The 21349-nt window shown below is 44.9% G+C and overlaps 2 protein-coding genes across 3 annotated transcripts; both read left to right on the forward strand.

The window, feature by feature from the left end:
- The first annotated feature begins 388 nt into the window (after window positions 1-388).
- LOC139421559 (nucleus accumbens associated 1, BEN and BTB (POZ) domain containing a) lies at window positions 389-15594 on the forward strand. Of its 2 annotated transcripts, none has more exons than XM_071172577.1 (8): window positions 389-477; window positions 5268-5420; window positions 5796-6053; window positions 7550-8171; window positions 9142-9312; window positions 10836-10941; window positions 11235-11332; window positions 11516-15594. In XM_071172577.1, the coding sequence occupies exons 2-8, from the start codon at window positions 5295-5297 to the stop codon at window positions 11806-11808; spliced, it is 1674 nt and encodes a 557-aa protein (XP_071028678.1). In that variant the 5' UTR covers window positions 389-477; window positions 5268-5294; the 3' UTR covers window positions 11809-15594. The 2 variants fall into 2 exon arrangements, with proteins under 2 accessions (XP_071028678.1, XP_071028677.1); XM_071172576.1 differs by lacking the exon at window positions 389-477 and adding an exon at window positions 1019-1649.
- A 5-nt stretch (window positions 15595-15599) lies between these two features.
- LOC139421560 (immediate early response 2a) lies at window positions 15600-18743 on the forward strand. Its single transcript, XM_071172578.1, has one exon. It carries the CDS (start codon window positions 17439-17441, stop codon window positions 18006-18008), a length of 570 nt encoding a protein of 189 aa, XP_071028679.1. The 5' UTR covers window positions 15600-17438; the 3' UTR covers window positions 18009-18743.
- The last annotated feature ends 2606 nt before the right edge of the window (window positions 18744-21349 follow it).

Consider the following 21349-nt stretch of genomic DNA (forward strand, 5'->3'; position numbering starts at 1 on the left):
AATGTGTTTTTATTTGATTCCCCGTACCCGTTACTTGCAGGCATGATTATTTATTCTTTGCACGCACTGGGTTCACCTAAATGAATGTAGTCCAGACACACGTGCACGCACACACACAGCGTACTTTCCCATTTCCATCTCACACACAGCACAGGGAGAAGGGATAGAGGCGGTTTCTGCACGCTGCTGTGCCAATGCGCAAACACATCACGCCGTGGGATAGGTCTCCCCAAATTGAGGCTGTGCTTGAGACGATCATGCGATTGAATGATGAGCGCGTCATGCTTGTCTTTCTGTTCGGCGCGATCGGTGACTCCGAGCTCCGCAATCCCCTGGGACACTGTTCCGCCCTCGATAGCTCTGCGATCGGCGTCTCGCCATTGCTCACAACGAATGGCTGCCTGTAGCAAGAGAGTGCGGGGAGAGGGCTATCGAATCCTCCATTGAAACGTTTTGGATCAGTTTCCCAGCTAAGGGGTGAGCATCTGCTGGAGAATGAGGATGTCTGTTGGGGTCGTATGAGGATGCAGGGGCGGTGGGCGACGACGCTGGGGCTAGACCGGTGTCCCTAGTTGGCACCGCGGTTTGGGGCAGATATCAGATGGGTTCGGAATGTTTCGTGGGGGTAAACTATTGTTTTGGGAAAGGTGTGCGATGGGGGATGGGTTGGTAAGAGGATGGCACCATCACAAACTTTAAACACCTCACCGGCTTGCGACTTCACATGCCTTTGTGGCTACTTTCTCCTCGGCAATATGATCGACAACTTTTTTACAGTGCACGATCAAATATTTTTATGTACCGTCAATTGTAAGAATTTATGTGAGCTACACGATTAAAATAATTGTAAGTTTCGGATACAAATATTTTGGCCATCTATCACATTGGTGAGAAGTGGTTAATTAAATAGATGTCTTGTCTACCGACTTGAAACACCCCTGTTCTGTGCCGCCCTGGTTCCGTCTGGCTCGCCCTCAGCTGCTGCGTGTCCTGAGATGACCTGTTGATGTCGGTAAAATGGAGTATAGCAGTGGGAGTCATTTCCCCATCCCAAAAATATTTAAATAAATACGATTTGGACTCGATAGCTGACACCGTGGGACAACTGTCAACCTCATCGATACAGTTTGTGACAATCTGTTGTTTTTAATTCGTGGGTAATCGCGGAAGCAGCGGATACTGTGCGGTTGTCTGAGTGCATGAGGTGGATGGTGCGCTGGGGCGAACCCAAAATATTTTAGCAGTGCTATGTTAGCTTGCTAGTTTAGCTAGCTTAGCTAGTCCTGACAGGCACCCGATTCACAGGCCTGCGGATGGGATGCGTATATTGCAATGAAAGACGGGACTAAAAGCGAAAGATGTGGACCTTTTCAAACTGATTAAAGTTCGTTATTATATCCGTATACGTTTTTGACAGCTGGCAAACGCCGTGGCGCTCCTGGATCGCGTGTTGCTGCAGTCACTGCCATTCTCTGTCGCCCCCCGGCCCGTGCCAGTGGAGCACTCCGAGCGGGCAGACTGGCACACGGCGCGGCGGTCACCTCCGTACACAGACAGCTATCGCCGCGGTTTGATCTTGTATCCTGGTCAAAAAGCAACTCGCTGGAGATACAATTTGTAGCTAGTAACAGCTAGCTATCACTTAAGAGGTTTGCTTTGAACTGTTTAATTGAATTGGTATTTAATGAATGTGGTTCGGGAACAGTTTTCGATGTGAACAATTTGAGCATGCCTATATCAATTTGCATGTTACGTGAATTCATTGAAACGATGAATAATGTATTTCAATGATGGTCAGTAGCCCTTCAATAAGAAAAGTAAACATTGAATTGATAGTTGCATTGTGTTAGGCAACATTTTATAGCAGGCAAGCTATATCCTTACAGTAGACATGGGTTTTGAAACCAGGAAATGCCTATAAAATAGTTGTGCCAGCACCTTATTTTTTTTACCCATATTTTACCAGGTAAATTTACTGAACACGTTCTAATTTAAAACAATGACCTGGATATTGTTAAAGGGGAGAGGAGGGGGGGTGAATGTGTGAAAGCTGGTGATGCCAGTTTGGAAATGTATCCAGGACACCGGGGTTAACATAACACCCCTACTCTTACAATAAGTGCCATGGGATCTTTAGTGACCACAGAGAGTCAGGACACCTGCTTAACGTCCCGTCTGAAAAATGTCACCCTACACAGGGCAATGTCCCCAATCACTGCCCTGGCGCATTGGGGTCTCCTTCGACCAGAGGCAGTAGTGCCCCCTACTCCCATCCAGGGACTGACCAGGACCTTGCTTAGTCTCAGAGGCGAGCCAACAGTGGGATGCAGGGTGGTATGCTGCTGGCCACCACCCATGCAACCCTCTCTAATAATCTGTAAGGCAATCTAAATGAATTTAGCAGTTGGTGTTTTCACAGACTATCGTCTAGGAGTGTGGATAAACTGGATTTTTTAAAAACTTTCTATAAGATCACAAATACGTCGGTCCTTGGTCCGTCACAACATCACATAAGCTGTGGCTGCATTTTAAATGCTGGTAAAACATTCTTGAGGCTCCTGTGAAAAGACTGGCACTTATGTTGATACTGTGTGACCTAGTTTTGTGACTGACTCCACTGCCCGGTATGAGATGTGAGGCAGTGGGTAAACTGAACTTCTCCTCCTCTGCCCTCTAACCTGGCTGCTGTGCCTGACATGACCCCTTTTCTGGGCACAGCCCTTGTTCAGGCCCCTCTCCTACCCTCCTTGGTCGCTCTCTCAGTGCAAACTCCACAAACACACCCAGGCTTTATTCTATTCTGTGTGTGTGTCCTGCCAAACTGTAAACAGGCAGTATTGTTTAGTGTGTGTGTGTGAATGTGTGTGTGTTTGTTTGCGTTGGTGTGTGTGAGTGCGCATCTGTGTTTTTGCGAGAGGGCATAAGAGAGAGGGATGGAGACAAAGACGGTGTTTCTTTTACCAGTGTGGCTGGCTGGATCCCAAAACAAGGCTTATATGTTGGGCCGCTTACTTCACTTTTAATATGTTAGTCAGACTTCTTGTTAATCTTGTGTTTCACTAGGTGAGAAGATTCTAACGGTCTGTTAATGCTGCCACATAGTATCCACCCTGTCAATGGCAGCTTTTGTGTGTGTGTGTGTGTAGTCTATAAGCGGATGACTGCGTGTGACTGTGTGTAGGTGCATAGATGCATGCTAGAACATGCATGTGTAATGGATGTAATAATAGCCTATAGCATCAGTTAGCGAATCAGATGCTTTTATGAAAAGTGACTAGTTGACAGTGACACATTCAGTATGTGTTATGGGGTAAGCTGAGGTGGATGTCTGCTGTTTATGGTTGTTATGGGGTTAGCTGAGGTGGATGTCTGTGCTGTTTATGGTTGTTATGGGGTTAGCTGAGGTGGATGTCTGTGCTGTTTATGGTTGTTATGGGGTTAGCTGAGGTGGATGTCTGCTGTTTATGGTTGTTATGGGGTTAGCTGAGGTGGATGTCTGTGCTGTTTATGGTTGTTATGGGGTTAGCTGAGGTGGATGTCTGTGCTGAGCTTCAGAGATAGTGGGAGGGGAGAGGAGGCGCCTGCACCCTTAAAAAGTTCAGTGTATCTTAATAGTTCAAAGTGGCTCACTGTCTTTGTCTCCTCCTCTTCATCCACACACACCATTCTATATGATGTTGTCGAGAGGAATGACAGACCTTTCATTTCTATTGACTTTAGAGCATAGGCCTATGAAATATTAGTGGGCTGCAGGTTTAGGTTGTTGTATGTTTGAGAGAATAGGTTATGGGCAATTCAAACAAACCCACATGGTAGTACTGTAGGAGTAGGATATTTACACAGATGTAAACACACATTTTACAATCAAATAACATCTCTGAATTGGTTTTAGACAGTTTTAGGCCTATATAAATAGCAGATAGAAGTGATATGCTTTCACTTTTCAGAATAAGGTGTGTGTGTATGTGTGTGTGTGTGTGTGTGTATGGGCATTGACATTTGCTACATATGGATAAGTAGGCTTTTTCAAATAGTATTTTAAGGGTCTCCTTTCTGCTCAAAACACACTGTGAAATGGTTTACTTTGTCTGAATGACAAATGAAAGCGTTAGGTTCACTTCAGTTGCTTCCAAATGGGTATCATCACTAAACATGTTTTGTCCATTGGAGGGTGCTGTCTGTTAGTGTTAAGGTCAGTGATGAGCTGATAGGATTTCCTCTCCGTATGATGGGTGCTATGGTTGGGCATTATTTTAAAAGCCCTCTATTTACCTGGTGTCCTTAGAAATTAGATGGTAATAATAGTTAAATTGCTTGATAATTAGGCCCTCCTTCTTAGTGGTTTCTCATTGATTGTAACATGCACCACTAGTACCATGTTACTTGTTATAGTGAACAAAAATATGAGCTCAACAATTTCAACGATTTTACAGAGTTACAGTTTATATAAGGAAATCAGTCAATTGAAATAAATGAATTAGGCCCTAATCTATGGATTTCACTTGACTGGGCAGAGGCGCAACCATGGGTGGGCCTTGGAGGGCATTGGCCCAGCCACTGGGGAGCCAGGCCCAGCCACTGGGGAGACAGGCCCAGCCACTGGGGAGACAGGCCCAGCCAATCAGTTTTTCCCCACAAAATGGCTTTATTACAGTAAGGCTGGTTGGACGTACTGCTAAATTCTCTGAAATGACGTTGGAGACCGCTTATGGTAGAGAAATGAACATTCAATTATCTGGCAACAGTTCTGGTGGACATTCCTGTATTCAACATGCCAAATTGCCCACTCCCTCCAAACTTGAGATATCTGTGGCGTTTTGTGACAAAACTGCACATTATAAATAGCCTTTTATTGTCCCCAGCAAAAGGTGCAACTGTGTAATGGTCATGCTGTTTAAGCAGCTTTTTGATATGCCACACCTGTCAGGTGAATGGATTATCTTGGCAAAGGAGAAATGCTCACTAAAAGAGACGTACAAAAATTATGCACAACATTTGAGAGAAATAAGCTTTTTGTGCATATGGAACATTCCTGGGATCTTTTATTTCAGCTCATGAAACATGGGACCAACACTTTACATGTTACATTTATATTGTTGTTCAGTGTACCAATGGTGTTGGAATCCATGATATAGGTTAAGTACAGGGCATTACTGTTTGTTGCTTCATTAGGTTGGGGACAAACGGGTCAGCCTCATGCAGAAGATTGGTAACTGATTTAATTGGCTCTTTTCAAATATGTTGCTGATATCTCTCTCTCCCTCCAGACCCTGTGGTGGTGTGCGTAGCGCACCATGGCCCAGACCCTTCAGATGGCGATTCCTAACTTTGGCAACAACGTCCTGGAGTGTCTGAACGAGCAGCGTCTCCAGGGGCTCTACTGCGACGTCTCCGTGGTCGTCAAGGGTCACGCCTTCAAGGTGGGATATTACTGTGTGAATTACGTAGATTGTGTACTATAATGTACATTTTAGTTTTTTTAGTGTTCTGATGTACAAGACCCATTATTTATCTATGGGTCTATCCTGGCGGTAACGGATTGATTTTTATGAGTTTATTATCCCGTTGCCCTTCATGACTTGCCATTATTGGTCAACATTTATTGATGTTAGAAAAATAACAGAAAATCGAATCACTGAATCAGAATTTGAATGATCAGAATCATGACATTTTGCACCTCCCAAAAGATCAACCACACAGTTTTAAAATAAATGTATCTTTCAAACAAAGGAAACATTCCTTATATAACTCATAACTCTATAGAATCTTCTTACTCCTCCCTCCTTCTCCTCCAGGCTCACCGTGCCGTGCTTGCGGCCAGCAGCTCTTACTTCCGGGACCTCTTCAGCACTGGGGGAGGCAGCGGCTCCAAGACCCCCACAGTGGTGGAGCTCCCCCCGGCCGTCCAGCCCCAGAGCTTCCAGCAGATCCTGGCCTTCTGCTACACAGGCCGCCTCAGCATGACAGTGGGAGACCAGTTCCTCCTCATGTACACCGCAGGCTTCCTGCAGATCCAGCAGATCATGGAGAAGGGCACAGAGTTCTTCCTCAAGGTAATAATACATGGGTTTTATATAGCCTTTTTAACAACCCAAGCATGTTTTAAAGGAAAACTCCACCAAAAAACAATATTTTGGTATTTGTTTCATTAGTCCATTGTTGATATAGTCCCGAAATGTTTTGCATGTCAGCAATCAACTTTTCAAGATATATAACTTTCAAAATACAGAAATACAGACTTTATGATGCATTTTGAATCATGTGATACCGGCTGCAAAACATTTGACCAAAATAATGTTTTTGGGTGCCTCCTTCAAAGGGGAGTCTTGTCCTGCATCACAATCACACACAGTGACCACAGGTTGTGCCGTTATGCTGTGCTCTTTATTCAGAGGTCTTAGAATAATACACACATACATACCAGGGTTTCTGTTAGCCTGTAATAGATTGCTTCTGTCCGTATAAAAAAAATAATGCAGATAAATAACATTTGCGTCGGCCAACTGCTAGGGAGAAGAGAAAATCCAATTGCGAAATAATGCTTTTCAGCCTATTTATTGATGGAAATACATTTGACGGGTCATGCTTATCGGTCTATTGGGTAATCTGCATAATTTACTGGAAGTAAATTGGTACGTGTGTGCAGTATATTTGTATGTACAGTATCTTAAAATACGAGGTCAAATTATTACGACTTCGGGGCTCTGGAAAGAGGCCTGATTTCCTGAGTTGGAATTCCGAGTTGGGTGACTGTTCAAAACTCTTCTCCCAGTCAGAGCTAGTTTTTTTCCCCAGTTCCCAGTTGTCTTGAACGCACTGAAGTCAGAAGTCAGAGATTTCTCAGTTGCTTTGAACGCTGCATCAAACGGCAACAGAAGGCAGGCTTCATCAGCGCGTCACACACCACTTTGCAATGAGCTGGAGGCAGTATGCATTTTGAAAACATATACTTAATTGTTTGAAACCTGCATGTCTTATGTTGCTTCAAAGTAGCCTATTAGATCTCCTCTCGTTCTAAATTTCTGTTTGAAATAGGCCATTTATTTTCAACAAGCTGACCAATAGAATAGGTAGCCTAAACATTTTTACTATAGTAGATTGACACAGGCTAGTGATTTTGCTGTTGGTTACTCATCTTGTTGGCTGAGGAAAAGTAAATGTGTTTGAAGTGCACATCAGAAGGACCGCACATCGTTGCATCCTCGACTTGCATGTTCTGTTAATATGAATGACCGTATTCTAAATGTGATTGCTGTCGTTCTGAGCACCGTGGGTGGACGCCCTAATCACGCTATGCACCAAATGCAAATGTTTCCGGTAAATGAAAATGTTGCTGATCAAGTGTCCGGCGCCACATGTTCAGAAACCCTGTTACATTTTGAACGTGTTTAGCAGAACTCTACCAGGCGTTCACAGAGCGACAGTACACTCAACTGAGATGCGTAAACAACCACTTATCACAATCATTGCAAGTATTTGCATATACAGTATATTTATATTTCCATAATAAACTATTGATAAATGTATTCTCTCCATATTCCTCCTCCAGGTTTCCTCGCCCAGCTGTGACTCCCAGGGCCTGCATACCGAGGAGGCTCCGCCCTCTGAACCCCAGAGCCCCGTCACTCAAACCGTTGCCATGGGGACTGGCAGTCGCCCCGCCTCCTGCCTTACCCCCCTCCCCCTCGTGTCGCGGGTGAAGACAGAGCAGCAGGGCAACCAATCAGAAGCCTCGCCCTACTCGGTGGTGTGCACCCCTGTGGCCAAGCGCTTGTGGGAGGGCGGCAGCAGCCGAGACGGGGGTGGAGGGGGCTCAGGTGGGGGCGGGTCCAGGAAGGCCGCCCGCTTTTCCCAGGAGTCTGTGCGAGGGAGTGCCATCCAGAGCTCGGGGGCGCTGGCACTGGCGATGGGGATGGGGGCCAGCGGGGCGGGGATAGGATCAGGGGTCGGGGGTCACGGCAGCGGTTCCAATGGGAGTGTGGTCTCCATGGGCAACGTGGCATCGGAGGGCGCCAGCCCGGGCACGATGAGCGCCTACACCAGTGACTCGCCAATCAGTTACCATGACGAGGAGGAAGAGGAGGAGGTGACGGAGGAGCAGACGGAGGAGCAGTACAGACAGATCTGTAACATGTACACCATGTACAGCATGCTCAACGTGGGCGCTGCAGGTACCTGTGTGTGTGTGTGTATATAAAGGTCAGACCAGACAGATCTGTAACATGTACAGCATGCTCAACGTGGGTGCCGCAGGTACCTGTGTGTGTGTGTGTATAAAGGTCAGACCAGACAGATCTGTAACATGTACACCATGTACAGCATGCTCAACGTGGGCGCCGCAGGTACCTGTGTGTGTGTGTGTATATAAAGGTCAGGCCAGACAGATCTGTAACATGTACAGCATGCTCAACGTGGGCGCTGCAGGTACCTGTGTGTGTGTGTGTATATAAAGGTCAGGCCAGACAGATCTGTAACATGTACAGCATGCTCAACGTGGGCGCTGCAGGTACCTGTGTGTGTGTGTGTATATAAAGGTCAGGCCAGACAGATCTGTAACATGTACAGCATGCTCAACGTGGGCGCTGCAGGTACCTGTGTGTGTGTGTGTATATAAAGGTCAGACCAGACAGATCTGTAACATGTACAGCATGCTCAACGTGGGCGCTGCAGGTACCTGTGTGTGTGTGTGTATATAAAGGTCAGGCCAGACAGATCTGTAACATGTACAGCATGCTCAACGTGGGCGCCGCAGGTACCGGTGTGTGTGTGTATATAAAGGTCAGACCAGACAGATCTGGAACATGTACAGCATGCTCAACGTGGGCGCCGCAGGTACCTGTGTGTGTGTGTGTGTGTGTGTATATAAAGGTCAGACCAGACAGATCTGTAACATGTACAGCATGCTCAACGTGGGCGCCGCAGGTACCTGTGTGTGTGTGTGTGTGTATAAAGGTCAGACCAGACAGATCTGTAACATGTACACCATGTACAGCATGCTCAACGTGGGCGCCGCAGGTACCGGTGTGTGTGTGTGTGTGTGTGTGTGTGTATATAAAGGTCAGACCAGACAGATCTGTAACATGTACGCCATGTACAGCATGCTCAACGTGGGCGCCTAACACGTCTTTCTCCCTCTGGTAGGTGGTGAGCGTGTGGAGGCCCTGCCGGACCACTCAGAGACCCGGGGTCGTATGCGGGGTCGCCAGGACCTGTCATCTCTCCCCGCTGAGCTCATCACACAGATAGGCAACCGCTGCCACCCCAAACTATACGAGGAGGGGGACCCCGCAGAGAAACTAGAGCTTGTCTCAGGTCAGTGTGTGTGGATCCATTCTGTCATTTCAGAACTGGAGTAGGAGAAGGGTCAGAAAAGGGTCTAGGGACCGAAGTGGAATGTGGCCTTGTTAAAGATGTGCTCTTGTTAAAGATGTGCTATCTTAATTTGAACAGCAGGAAACTAATCGTGCAGCAACAGGAAATGTGAATTATTATGAGGATTATAATGAATGGACATGTTGTAGGGGTTGATAGATTTTTCGTTAGGGTGAATCTAGTACACTGAGAGTGGTCCTTACATGACTAGTGAAATGGGACGTGGCCTGGTTCTGCAGTACACTGAGAGTGGTCCTTACATGACTAGTGAAATGGGACATGGCCTGGTTCTGCAGTACACTGAGAGTGGTCTTTACATGACTAGTGAAATGGGACATGGCCTGGTTCTGCAGTACACTGAGAGTGGTCCTTACATGACTAGTGAAATGGGACATGGCCTGGTTCTGCAGTACACTGAGAGTGGTCCTTACATGACTAGTGAAATGGGACATGGCCTGGTTCTGCAGTACACTGAGAGTGGTCTTTACATGACTAGTGAAATGGAACATGGCCTGGTTCTGCAGTACACTGAGAGTGGTCTTTACATGACTAGTGAAATGGGACATGGCCTGGTTCTGCAGTACACTGAGAGTGGTCCTTACATGACTAGTGAGATGGGACATGGCCTGGTTCTGCAGTACACTGAGTGGTCCTTACTGTGAGATGACTGTATGTAAGAGATGAGGCATGTGTCAGTGTGGTTAATATTAGCCACGTCGAGGCCTCTCTGGGAGCCTATGTTACGTTCCACTGCCACCTTGTCCTAGAGTACACTGTCAGTCTACATGTGGACTACAGTCAGCTATTCCCATCTGTTTGGCCTGCTGCTTGTTTGTTTATTATGCCGAGTCAGACCCAGGATGGGTGTTTGGGTCTATGTTTCAGTGTGTGTGTTCTTCTTTGATATTGTGTGTGTAAATTGGATGTGTCTGTGTGTGTTTTACAGATGGTGTGTGTGGTGTATGAGGGGTATATCCAGGTTTGTGTGTGTAAACAGGATGTGTCTGTGTGTGTTTTACAGATGGTGTGTGTGGTGTATGAGGGGTATATCCAGGTTTGTGTGTGTAAACAGGATGTGTCTGTGTGTGTTTTACAGATGGTGTGTGTGGTGTATGAGGGGTATATCCAGGTTTGTGTGTGTAAACAGGATGTGTCTGTGTGTGTTTTACAGATGGTGTGTGGTGTATGAGGGGTATATCCAGGTTTGTGTGTGTAAACAGGATGTGTCTGTGTGTGTTTTACAGATGGTGTGTGGTGTATGAGGGGTATATCCAGGTTTGTGTGTGTAAACAGGATGTGTCTGTGTGTGTTTTAAAGATGATGTGTATGGGGGGGTATATCCAGGTTTGTGTGTGTAGAATTTCAATAGGGCTAGTGTCTGGAGTAGTCCATGGTGACACTTTTCTGTGTGTTTGTTTTTGTTGTTGATTCTCACTAGTGTGTGTGCGTGTGTGTCTCTGCAGGTACGTGTGTGTTCATATCTCGAGCCCAGCTGATGAACTGTCATGTGAGTGCAGGGACCAGGCACAAGGTGTTGCTCAGGAGGCTGCTGGCTGCCTTCTTCGACAGGTTAGTGTGTCTTTCTCTCTCTCACACATCTGACGTGTGTGTGTGTGTGTGTGTTTATACGTCTGACAAGTGTGTGTGTGTTTATACGTGTGTGTGTTTATACGTCTGACGTGTGAGTGTTTATATGTCTGACAAGTGTGTGTGTGTGTGTGTGTGTGTGTGTGTGTGTGTGTGTGTGCGCGCGTGCCTGCCTGCCACTGTGTGTTTATACGTCTGACGTGTGTGTGTGTGTGTTAACAGTTGATGAATGTCTGTATGTTTATAAAGGTATCATTATACTCTCTCCTTGTCAGGAATACTCTGGCTAACAGCTGTGGAACAGGAATCCGCTCCTCCACTAACGACCCCAGCCGCAAGCCCCTGGACAACAGAGTGTTGCACGCAGTCAAATGTGAGTGTTTCACTTAAACACAAGTGCCTTTTTGTTAGTACAAATGAACGGCTGATTTATGATTGGGCTCATCAATCCTAACTCTCTGGTCTTTTCCTCTTTTCTCTCTTATTCTCTCTATATTCCCCTGCTTCCCTCCCTCATTCCTTCCTCCCCTCTCACTCTCTCTCCTCCCTCCATCAGTCTACAGCCAGAACTTCGCCACGAGCTTCAAGGAGAGCGAGATGAACGCCATCGCGGCGGACATGTGCACCAACGCCCGCCGCGTCGTCCGCAAGAGCTGGATCCCCAAGCTGAAGCTGCTCATGGCCGAGGGCGACGCGTACTCCGCCTTCCTCCCCGACGCCAAGATGGAGGCCGACGCCCTAGGGGCGGAGCCAACCTTTGAACCCAACTCCTTGGAGGGCGCCGAGACGGGCGGCTCGTCCGGCGAGTCGCTGCAGGGGGTGGGCAGCGACGGAGGCACTTTGTTTTAGATGGGGAGGTGGAGTACAGAAGTGTTTAGAAGACGATGATGATGATGATGAATACCTATATTTCCCTGTACTCCTTTCTTCTCCTCTGGTGGTGTGGCCCATCCCCCTGACCCTTTGGCCTTTTGATCCTCCACCTCCGACATGTGACTCTGAAACGTTGCTAGGGGAAACAGGGGTTGTTACCTGGATGTTAACCAGGAAGCTATGCTTTAATTTTGAAAGCGAGAGTCCAAGCAATCGTAACTTCCAATATGGTTTCTGCTGTATATTAGTATGGGGGTAGAGAAAGGGTGATGGGTTTGTGGGGATGCAGTATTTTTGGGGGATTAACCAAATTCCTGCCTCACCATATCAAAACACAATCCCCTGGTTTTGAATGTAGATGTCAGCAGCATTGCACAATGTCAGTCTGAACGATTGTATCCCAACCTCTTGAGGAAAAACAAACCGACAGAAAGATAACTACTCTATGGATATGAGAGAGACTGTAGTTTCTCTCTAGAATGAGAGAAAGAGAAAAGGGGAGAGAGGGAGCGATAGAAAGACCCCTAACCCACCAACCCCACATCCTTCTGTGACCAGAACAAAATGATTATGCCCTCAGTTTTAATGTACTGTCTCTCTTCTTGTAGCTTTTCTGATCACAGCTCGTTTCTCTGTTTGTAACATGGATCCAGAGATGAGGACTACAGGTGTACAACCTGTAATTGTAAAGAAATCCAAGGGGAACAGAAAAAGACGGTCATATTTTTTTTGAATATGTATTTATACAACTGTTGTTGTGTACAGAGAGAAAGAGAGGGATTGGTTTTAAATCTCTGTTTTATTGTATTTTGAACAGCTGTTTTTGCAAAGAAAGTCCTGCTCCGAAAAATAAGATTTAAAAGCAAATAAGTAAAAGTGCTATTTTTGCATAAAAATATGGTATTGATCAAGTGGTCAGAAAAGTCTTAACTTGACAAACTATTGAACTGACAAAATATCTGTTTTTAAGACAGAACTGGGCACTTTCTACCTGCGGCAATCCAATATAGCTTATCTTATTCTTGTCCTTTTTTCTCTATGGAAATTGTCAAGGAAGCCTACCTATGTGGCTGTTCACAACGATGACTGACTATGTTATGCTTGCTAGCGAGCTAGCGACGTTACTATGCTAGCTAAACTGCTTACTCGGAAATCACGGCTAAATGTAAAAATGCACAGCTTGAATCAACTGGTCGACTGCTGCAACTATCGTGCTAGCTAGCTAACCCCTCCTCTGTTGGTTAGTGACATGCTCTGAAGCAGACTACTGACATCATTACACATCATGAGGTGGTGATTCAATGACCGCAAAACATTTTGGAATAATGGAATGTGCCTTTTTTAATCGACATGGATATGCAGGGGTGGGTCCTGCTTATGTTGATGTTGGGAAGGAGGGAGTAGAATGGGGTTTAAAAAGGTGGCAGGTCGTTCAGCTTGAGACAGAGTTGTAACACACACACACACACACACACACACGTGTTCCAAAGAGAGATGGGGTGAGGTCAGGGGGTTTGGCATTCCGGTGGAGTATGTTGGTGTGTTTTAAACAGTCTCATATATGTGCGAGAGCAAGCATTTGTGTTCATTTGTGTTCATCACATTCCTTGAATGTGACTGAAAAGTATATTTGTTCCTGTGCGATTGATGTGTGTGAGTGCGCTTTAGGTGGGTGTGTGTGAGTGAGTGTGCTTTTACGTGTGTGTGTCCTCCAACTGGTAGTCTTTTGGATTGGTTTAAGACTCCCTCTGCTGGGACACTTGTCTTTGTGAACGATGACCTACACCATCTTCCATACACCTTTGCAATCCAAAAGATGTGAGACACCTTCAGATAGAAAAGTGATGTATAGAGCGGACACAATTCACTTTTCTCCATACGGCAGAGAAGCAGGTCCACTCTATGCATGACATTTCTGTCCTGATTGCTGTTGTTTAACTCTCTCTCACGCTTGGTAAATCCAAAATGGACAATGGTGGATATGTTAAAGGGGAGGTGAAGCACCTTTTTAAATGGGATGAACCCATGTTTCCTGCACCTTTGATAAAAGGTTTTGATGTGTTGTGTGGAGAATCAACCCAAGGGATGGCCTTGTTCAATTACTTTTTAAGCTGCATCCTTCCTCCCTTTCCTTGATGTAAGCACTTCAGGGAAGGGACTAAAGGAAGGGTGCATTTAGAGAGTATAGGAACATAGCCTGCGTCTCAGATCTGTGGATGTGGGATGCACTAGGATGACTCCTGTTGTAAATATTGGGACCGTTGAGCTGACTTTCTTTCTACGCTCGTCTAACGATTTCCTGTGTAGGGTGATTGTGTAAAAGTGTGGAAGCGATGAAAGAGGACTGTTTTTTTTTTATATATATTTTTATTTTTTACTTGGTCTCGCGTGTTGTCGAGACGTCATGGAGACTGGTGTGTGTGAGCTCCCAGCATGCATTTGGCCTACAGGTCAGAGGAGGATGATGGTTGCTTTGGTCTTAAAGTACTGGCCTAATGTGCTACTGAGTTGGTGTGACTGAAGGGAGGGAGGAGGGGTCATGTTTAGGGAGAGAGGTGTCATGGCTGCAGACTGTCTGTCCATCAGAATATTGTACAGAAAAAATATTATTTTTCAAAATATTTTTTATTTTATTGCTTATGTTTTCTTTAAAGAAACATGTACTGTAAAGACCTTAAAGAAATGCTACTAATTGAAGGTGGTGAATGATTTACCTACTTCTTGCTGAAGAAAACATTGAAAAGGAAAGAAAGATAACTGTACGATAGCTAGACAGAGCACCGATAGTTAGACAGAGAACTGTATATATTTTTTTCATTGTTTGTGATGAGGGTTCCATGAGAGGTTCTTCCAGGGGGGGGGGGGGGGAGGGGGGACTAGGGCACTGTACTGTCTATTGGGGGGAATGATTTTTGGGGAGGTGGGTGGGTAGTAGTGGGTGTGTGACGCTATAGAGGTCTGAATTACAAACTTTGCACCTGTTATTGAACCTATACACCAGGGTCTGATTTCACCCTGCTGAACAGATCCCATGATATTATGGACACTGTCAGATCCACTCTTGTTCACCACCTGCTGTTCACATGTGGTACTGGAGCTACCACCAGATGACAGTATTTCCCCCACAGACCATAGTCATTGACTGAGTTGGTTACTAAGTGATCAAAGTTCAGTTTTGCGTGTTTTGGAGGGGGTTACTTCTCTCAGCTCTGACGCACAAGACTAAAGGAACAGAAAGGAATGTTTGTTTGTGTGGGACAGGACAGTTCAAGCTGATTCATCCTCCATCCCTACAGGTAGATGTCCCTCCTCCCCCAACACACACATCTCAAGAGGATGGACAAACAAAGGCAGTGTCCAGTGTGGTGTGTATAGGCTTGGAGAAGGACCTTTTTTACATATACATATATAAATATGAATATATGTATAGATATATACTGTATATTATACATAGAGGCACTAAAGAAGTTGGATTGTTAGTCGTGCACTCTCAGCATGAGGTATATACCCACAAACCGCTTATTGAAACCAGTGCAGTAGCATCCCCAATGTCTCTGCCCCTGCTCCTTGCCCTCTGTGACCCTGTAGTGCCAGTGCTCATTCTGTTCTCATTGTTTTCCAAGTGCCAATAACTTTGTGAAACCCCTTAACTGTGACCCAATATTATTCAAGGTAATTGCACATTAACTAATGTAAAGAAAAATCATTAAGATAAATGTCAACATGGATTAAAAAAAACTATCTTAAAAGGTTTGTAACAAATTATTTGTGACCTCGCTCCTTTTTTTCCAAATATTTGTACCACTGACAAGATTGACTTGTAAATTATAGGTTTGCTACCTGCTGTAATTAGACATGATCAAAGGTCACTCTGTTGTGGTGATTTTGGCAAAAATGAAGATGGGCCATTTAAAGTGAGAGCACCAAATGGAATGTGGGCAAGGGAGTGCATAGTAAGTGAATCAAATCACAGCTCATCAAATGAATGCTTCTTGGTTCCATTTGGACCTTGACTTAGAAATTATGCATACAACTTCTATTGGACAGGGACATAGAGTCCAGATGGAGGATAGGACAGGAAAAGTCTCTAAATTACAATAACACAATCTGAACCGGTCTTTCTGTGTTAATAGAATAAGACATTGTCATGAATGAACATATATGAAACTCCACCATTTTTCAGTGTTTGGTTTACCTTTCATGTAATATAAAGCATTAGGTCTTGAAGAAACCATGTAAAAGCCATGCAAAAAATATATATATTTCACCTTTCTTTAACCAGGTAGGCCAGTTGAGAACAAGTTGTGAAATGAATGAAAGCTTGCTGAGGGAGAAAGTTTTCTTTGCCAATCCAGAGACAGTTGACTGATAGTTTGATTAGCACTGAGCACCATGGCTTGCTTGCTCCTTTCATCAATGTCAGATTTCCAGCGGCATCCTTGCTGCCAGATGTGCATCCCAAAATAAATGAGTTGAGTTGACCCCAAAACGCGCCACCACTGGATTAAGCGCGCTCCCGATGCCCATATTTGGCCTCAGGGAAGCAGAGCGCAGAGTCTTGACAACACCAAATAAGGAGATGTGTTCTGACGCAATCCCTAATGTTTCACACTTTATATGGCCAATGGAAGCGAGGGTCTCCTAGGCGCGTCATGGATTTTTCACGGCAGCGCGCTCGCCTCGGTTACCCGTCGGATGTACTTTATATGGGCATCTGTTGATAACCCCTCTGAAAAACAGCCCCCATGGGAGTAATGTTATAGTAATGTGAAGCAAGAAAAACATGACGATTCAAGAGTAATTTATCAACACAGCTTTTCCCAGAAAAAAATCATTATATAATGTCTTTGATTGGTGGTCTTGGCCTGATACCAGTAGCTAAATATAAGGCTATTGAGGCATATCATTTTTGTTCAAATGATTAATTTAAAAAAATTGGAACAGTATCAAATGCACATTTTTTTTATTTAACCTTTAATTAGCCTATAGGCTAATCTATTTTGCAAGAAAGACATGTTCAAGAAAGCAGCAGTCCACTTACACAAGAAAATGCAATTCCCTTCCACTTAATAATAGATGCCACACACACACACACAATTAGCCTAGTAATAGTAAGACAATGCAACAACTCAATGGCACCGATATTTTATGAATTTCATGGGTTTCTCAGTTTCTGTTTTTTTCATTAGTATACAGTATACCTGTTGACAGTAGTCAGATTTGCATTCATATTCGGTTGTTCAAATTACACAATTATGCAAACAAATGTGGTACAAATAAACACAGCCTAAACACAACCTACACATGTGTCTAGTCATAAATAGTAGTCTAAATATAGTGTAGGAGGCTAACATGTTATCCGCAGCTCTTGTGGGGCTTTTGGCATAGGAGGAGCTCATGGAAGAATTTACACCTCTCAGATGACAGCAAGCCACTGACGTCAGCGAATATATAATAAAGCGGCTGTATAGGCACGTTCATGTATGTGTGTGTGTGTGTGTGTGAAGTTTGGAGAATCTAGGCCCTAACGGTAAAGGAAGGTCCAAAGTTGTGGCAATCAAATTAAAGAGTCTCTAAACGTCTTAAGATCAATAATAAGCAACAACATGGAGGTCAGCGCTGAGGCCAAGAGGATTATGGTCCACGCTCTAGGCAAACTATATAGCTCGCGCGCCCAGCGCGGGGGACACCGTCTACACCGGAGCCTGCTGCTCACGCTCGTAATGCAGTCCGCCCGGGATATCTACCACGCATCGCAGGCCAGTTGTGAAACCACGACAGCAGCAGAGACGATCCAGCAAGAGTCGCCGATGGAGGAAACAACTGGAGACCGTTTGGAGAGGGAGGTTTCATCGTCTCTGTCTGGACTACCTGCGATCCCCCAGCCCCAGGAGATTCCAGTATCCTCCGAGGACGAAACGAACTCACACCCGCTGCACTGCAGTGTAACAGCAGGTAGAGAAGATAAGGAGAACCGGGGCCCGTCGAGGCCTGACCGTAACGCCAGGAAGAGACGGGGCAAGACGGCCGCAGAGCCCGACTTCCTCCCCTGCAAGAAAGCGAAAATGGAGCAAGGGAGAAATACCGTCATACGGAGCTCTGTGAACTGCTACCGTGTTGGTGGGGACTCCCTGGTCTCATCGGTGCCCATGTTAAGAGCCATTGCTGCGTTTTGAAGGGACAATGAAGAGTTTGCTTTGATTTGTGTTCATAAATACAATTGTGTGACGGAGCAGGAGGAATAGGTTATGGGCAAAACTATCCGGGTATGAGCCGGGTAGAGAGAGAGGAGACCACACATGCGTTCAGACACTATAAATTGCTGTGGTCTCTAATGTTGGAAACTGGGCTATCCCGGGAACTCAGTGGAGGTTTCTCCGAAAATTTGAGCTTGTTTTGTGAAAGAGGTGACTGACTGATCGTTACGGTCAAAGAGTTCATGCTCTCCCGCTGTGACTTTCCCCGCTGGCTGTGCGCCAAAAGAGGGAGATGGAAGAACATTGGTCTAATACTTTCTGGGGCTGGGCCTGGTCGAAAAGGACTGAAAACAATACACAGCACAAGCCTAAACCGACTGAATAGTGCTGGTTACAAGGACTTTTATAGCCTACACGTGCGCCATGATGCTGGAAATACTAGACCAACCATTTGCTATTAATCACTGCCATGGGTCCTAGTAATCTAAACATTTGACCTATTACATAAATTGATCAATTAAATGTTCTGAATGTTCTACCTATGATACATTCACATGTATATTTTGTTAATTTGTACGTTAATTGGTTAAACTGTGGAACTTTTCTTCCATAAAAACCAAAATGAATTGTATCGACACTGATAACCAAAACTGTGAAACAAACCATTCCAATAACACTACCTCAGTTTGATTTATTAAAACGTTTTATAATGAACCTTTTCTCGTTTCCTTTTAACTTGTTGTAGCCCTGTGGAAACGATTCATCATGACATGGGTGCCCACTGCGCACACACTGGTTGAATCAACGTTGTTTCCACTTCATTTCAACCCCCCAAAATCTGTTTTAACGTGGAAGACTGGTTGGATTTTTTTTATACACCGTTTAACTTAAATCCTGATGACATGGTCACATTTTTGGTGAATTCACGTTAGTTGACAACTCAACCAAACGTAAATAAAACATTAACATTGAACTGACATCTCTACCCTGTGGTTGGGCGGATGTGGGTGTGGTATGGAGTCCGCGTGACTAAAGAAACAAGGGTAGTAAGAATATTGCCCCATGGAGTGTGTGGGGAGGAAACAGCAATGGGTGTGATGAGTCGGAAGCACGCTGTGTCATCGCTATTCTCTCGCTCTCTCTCTCACACACACACACACAGGTTATATTTCCAGGAGGTTACGCTGCTGTAAAGAATGGGACGCAGGACAAACACTATTTCCCAGTCATGAAATTACGTTAGGAATGGGTACAATGTATCACTTTTGTTGTTCACCTAGGGAAAATTGAGAGAGAGGGTCTATTGTGCCACCCTGGCAGCTGTGGAGTACAGTCAGACATGGGACACTGTTCTCCTAGTGGCATACAGGGACATTGGCCTGACCACCCCAATCACAATCTGGGCATGACTGCACGACTGGCCCATGCATCTGGACCAAGATTCTGGTCAGATAATCAGACAAAAAGACAGTGTGAAACGGCAATAAGGGGCTGCCTGGAGCTGCTTTCATGAGGGTTTACAAATGGGTGTTTGTTTTTTCGCTCCTGGGGGCCGATTCCGAACCAAGTTAAGCGCATGTAAATGGAAAGTAATTCCCTTTGTATGCACTTTTTTCTCTATGCTTTTTCTGACCTTGAATTGAATGAGAATAGCACCTGCAATTCGTTCTGTGTGGAGATGTAAGAAATGAAGGTGTGGTGGAGGTGTTTTTGCAGATATTCTGTATAATGACCTTCACTAATTCCCTCATTTCCACCACTTTTATGTGCGAGGAAACCATAAATAAGGTCGAGCAAACCTGCCGGTACCAAGTGTAAAAACCTCTACTTTCTTTGTGAAGGAAAAGCAGCCAACAAGTGCTCAGCATACAGTTGAAGTCAGAAGTATACATACACTTAGGTTGGGGTCATTAAAACTGGTTTTTCAACCACTCCACAATTTTCTTGTTAACTATAGTTTTGGCAAGTCGGTTAGGACATCTACTTTGTACATGACACAGGTCATTTTTCCAACAATTGTTTACAGACAGATTATTTCACTTCACTGTATCACAATTCCAGTGGGTCAGAAGCTTACATACACTAAGTTGACTGTGCCTTTAAACAGCTTGGAAAATTCCAGAAAGTGATGTCATGGCTTTAAAAGATTCTGACAGGCTTATTGACATCATTTGAGGCAATTGGAGGTGTATCTGTGGATGTTTTTCAAGGCCTACCTTCAAACTCAGTGCCTCTTTGCTTGACATCATGGGTAAATGAAAAGAAATCAGCCAAGACGTCAGAAAAAAAAATGTTGACCTCCACAAGACTGGTTCATCCTTGGGTGCAATTTCCAAATGCCTGAAGGTACCACGTTCATCTTTACAAACAATAGTACGCAAGTATAAACACCATGGGACCACGCAGCCGTCATACCGCTCAGGAAGGAGACGCGTACTGTCTCCAAGAGGTGAAAGTACTTTGTGCAAATCAATCCCAGAACAACAGGAAAGGACCTTGTGAAGATGCTGGAGGAAACAGGTACAAAAGAATCTATAACCACAGTAAAATGAGTCCTATATCAACATAACCTGAAAGGCCGCTCAGCAAGAAAGAAGCCACTGCTCCAAAACCGCCATAAAAAAAGCCAGACTATGGTTTGCAACTGCACACGGGGACAAAAATTGTACTTATTGAAGAAATGTCCTCTGGTCTGATGAAACAAAAATAGAACTGTTGGCCATAATGACCATTGTAATGTTTGGAGGAAAAAGGGGAGCCTTGCAAGCCGAAGAATACCATCCCAACAGTGAAGCACGGGGTGGCAGCATCATGTTGTGGAGGTGCTTTGCTGCAGGAGGGACTGGTGCACCTCACAAAATAGATGGCATCATGAGGCAGGGAAATTATGTGGATATATTGAAGCAACATCTCAAGACATCTGTCGGAAAGTTAAAGCTTGGTCGCAAATGGGTCTTCCAAATGGATAATGACCCCAAACATACTTCCAAAGTTGTGGCAAAATGGCTTAAGGACAACAAAGTCAAGGTATTGGAGTGGCCATCACAAAGCCCTGACCTCAAATCTATAGGAAATTTGTGGGCAGAATTGAAAAAGCATGTGCGAACAAGGAGGCCTACAAACCTGACTCAGTTACACCAGCTCTGTCAGGAGGAATGGGCCAAAATTCACCCAACTTATTGTGCAAAGCTTGTGGAAGGCTACCCAAAATGCTTGACCCAAGTTAAACAATTTAAAGGCAATGCTATCAAATACGAATTGAGTGTATGTAAAATTCTGACCCACTGGGAATGTGATGAAATAAATAAAAGCTTAAATAA

The sequence above is a fragment of the Oncorhynchus clarkii genome, chromosome 12, assembly GCF_045791955.1.
Source record: "Oncorhynchus clarkii lewisi isolate Uvic-CL-2024 chromosome 12, UVic_Ocla_1.0, whole genome shotgun sequence".
Taxonomy (NCBI): Eukaryota; Metazoa; Chordata; class Actinopteri; order Salmoniformes; family Salmonidae; genus Oncorhynchus; species Oncorhynchus clarkii.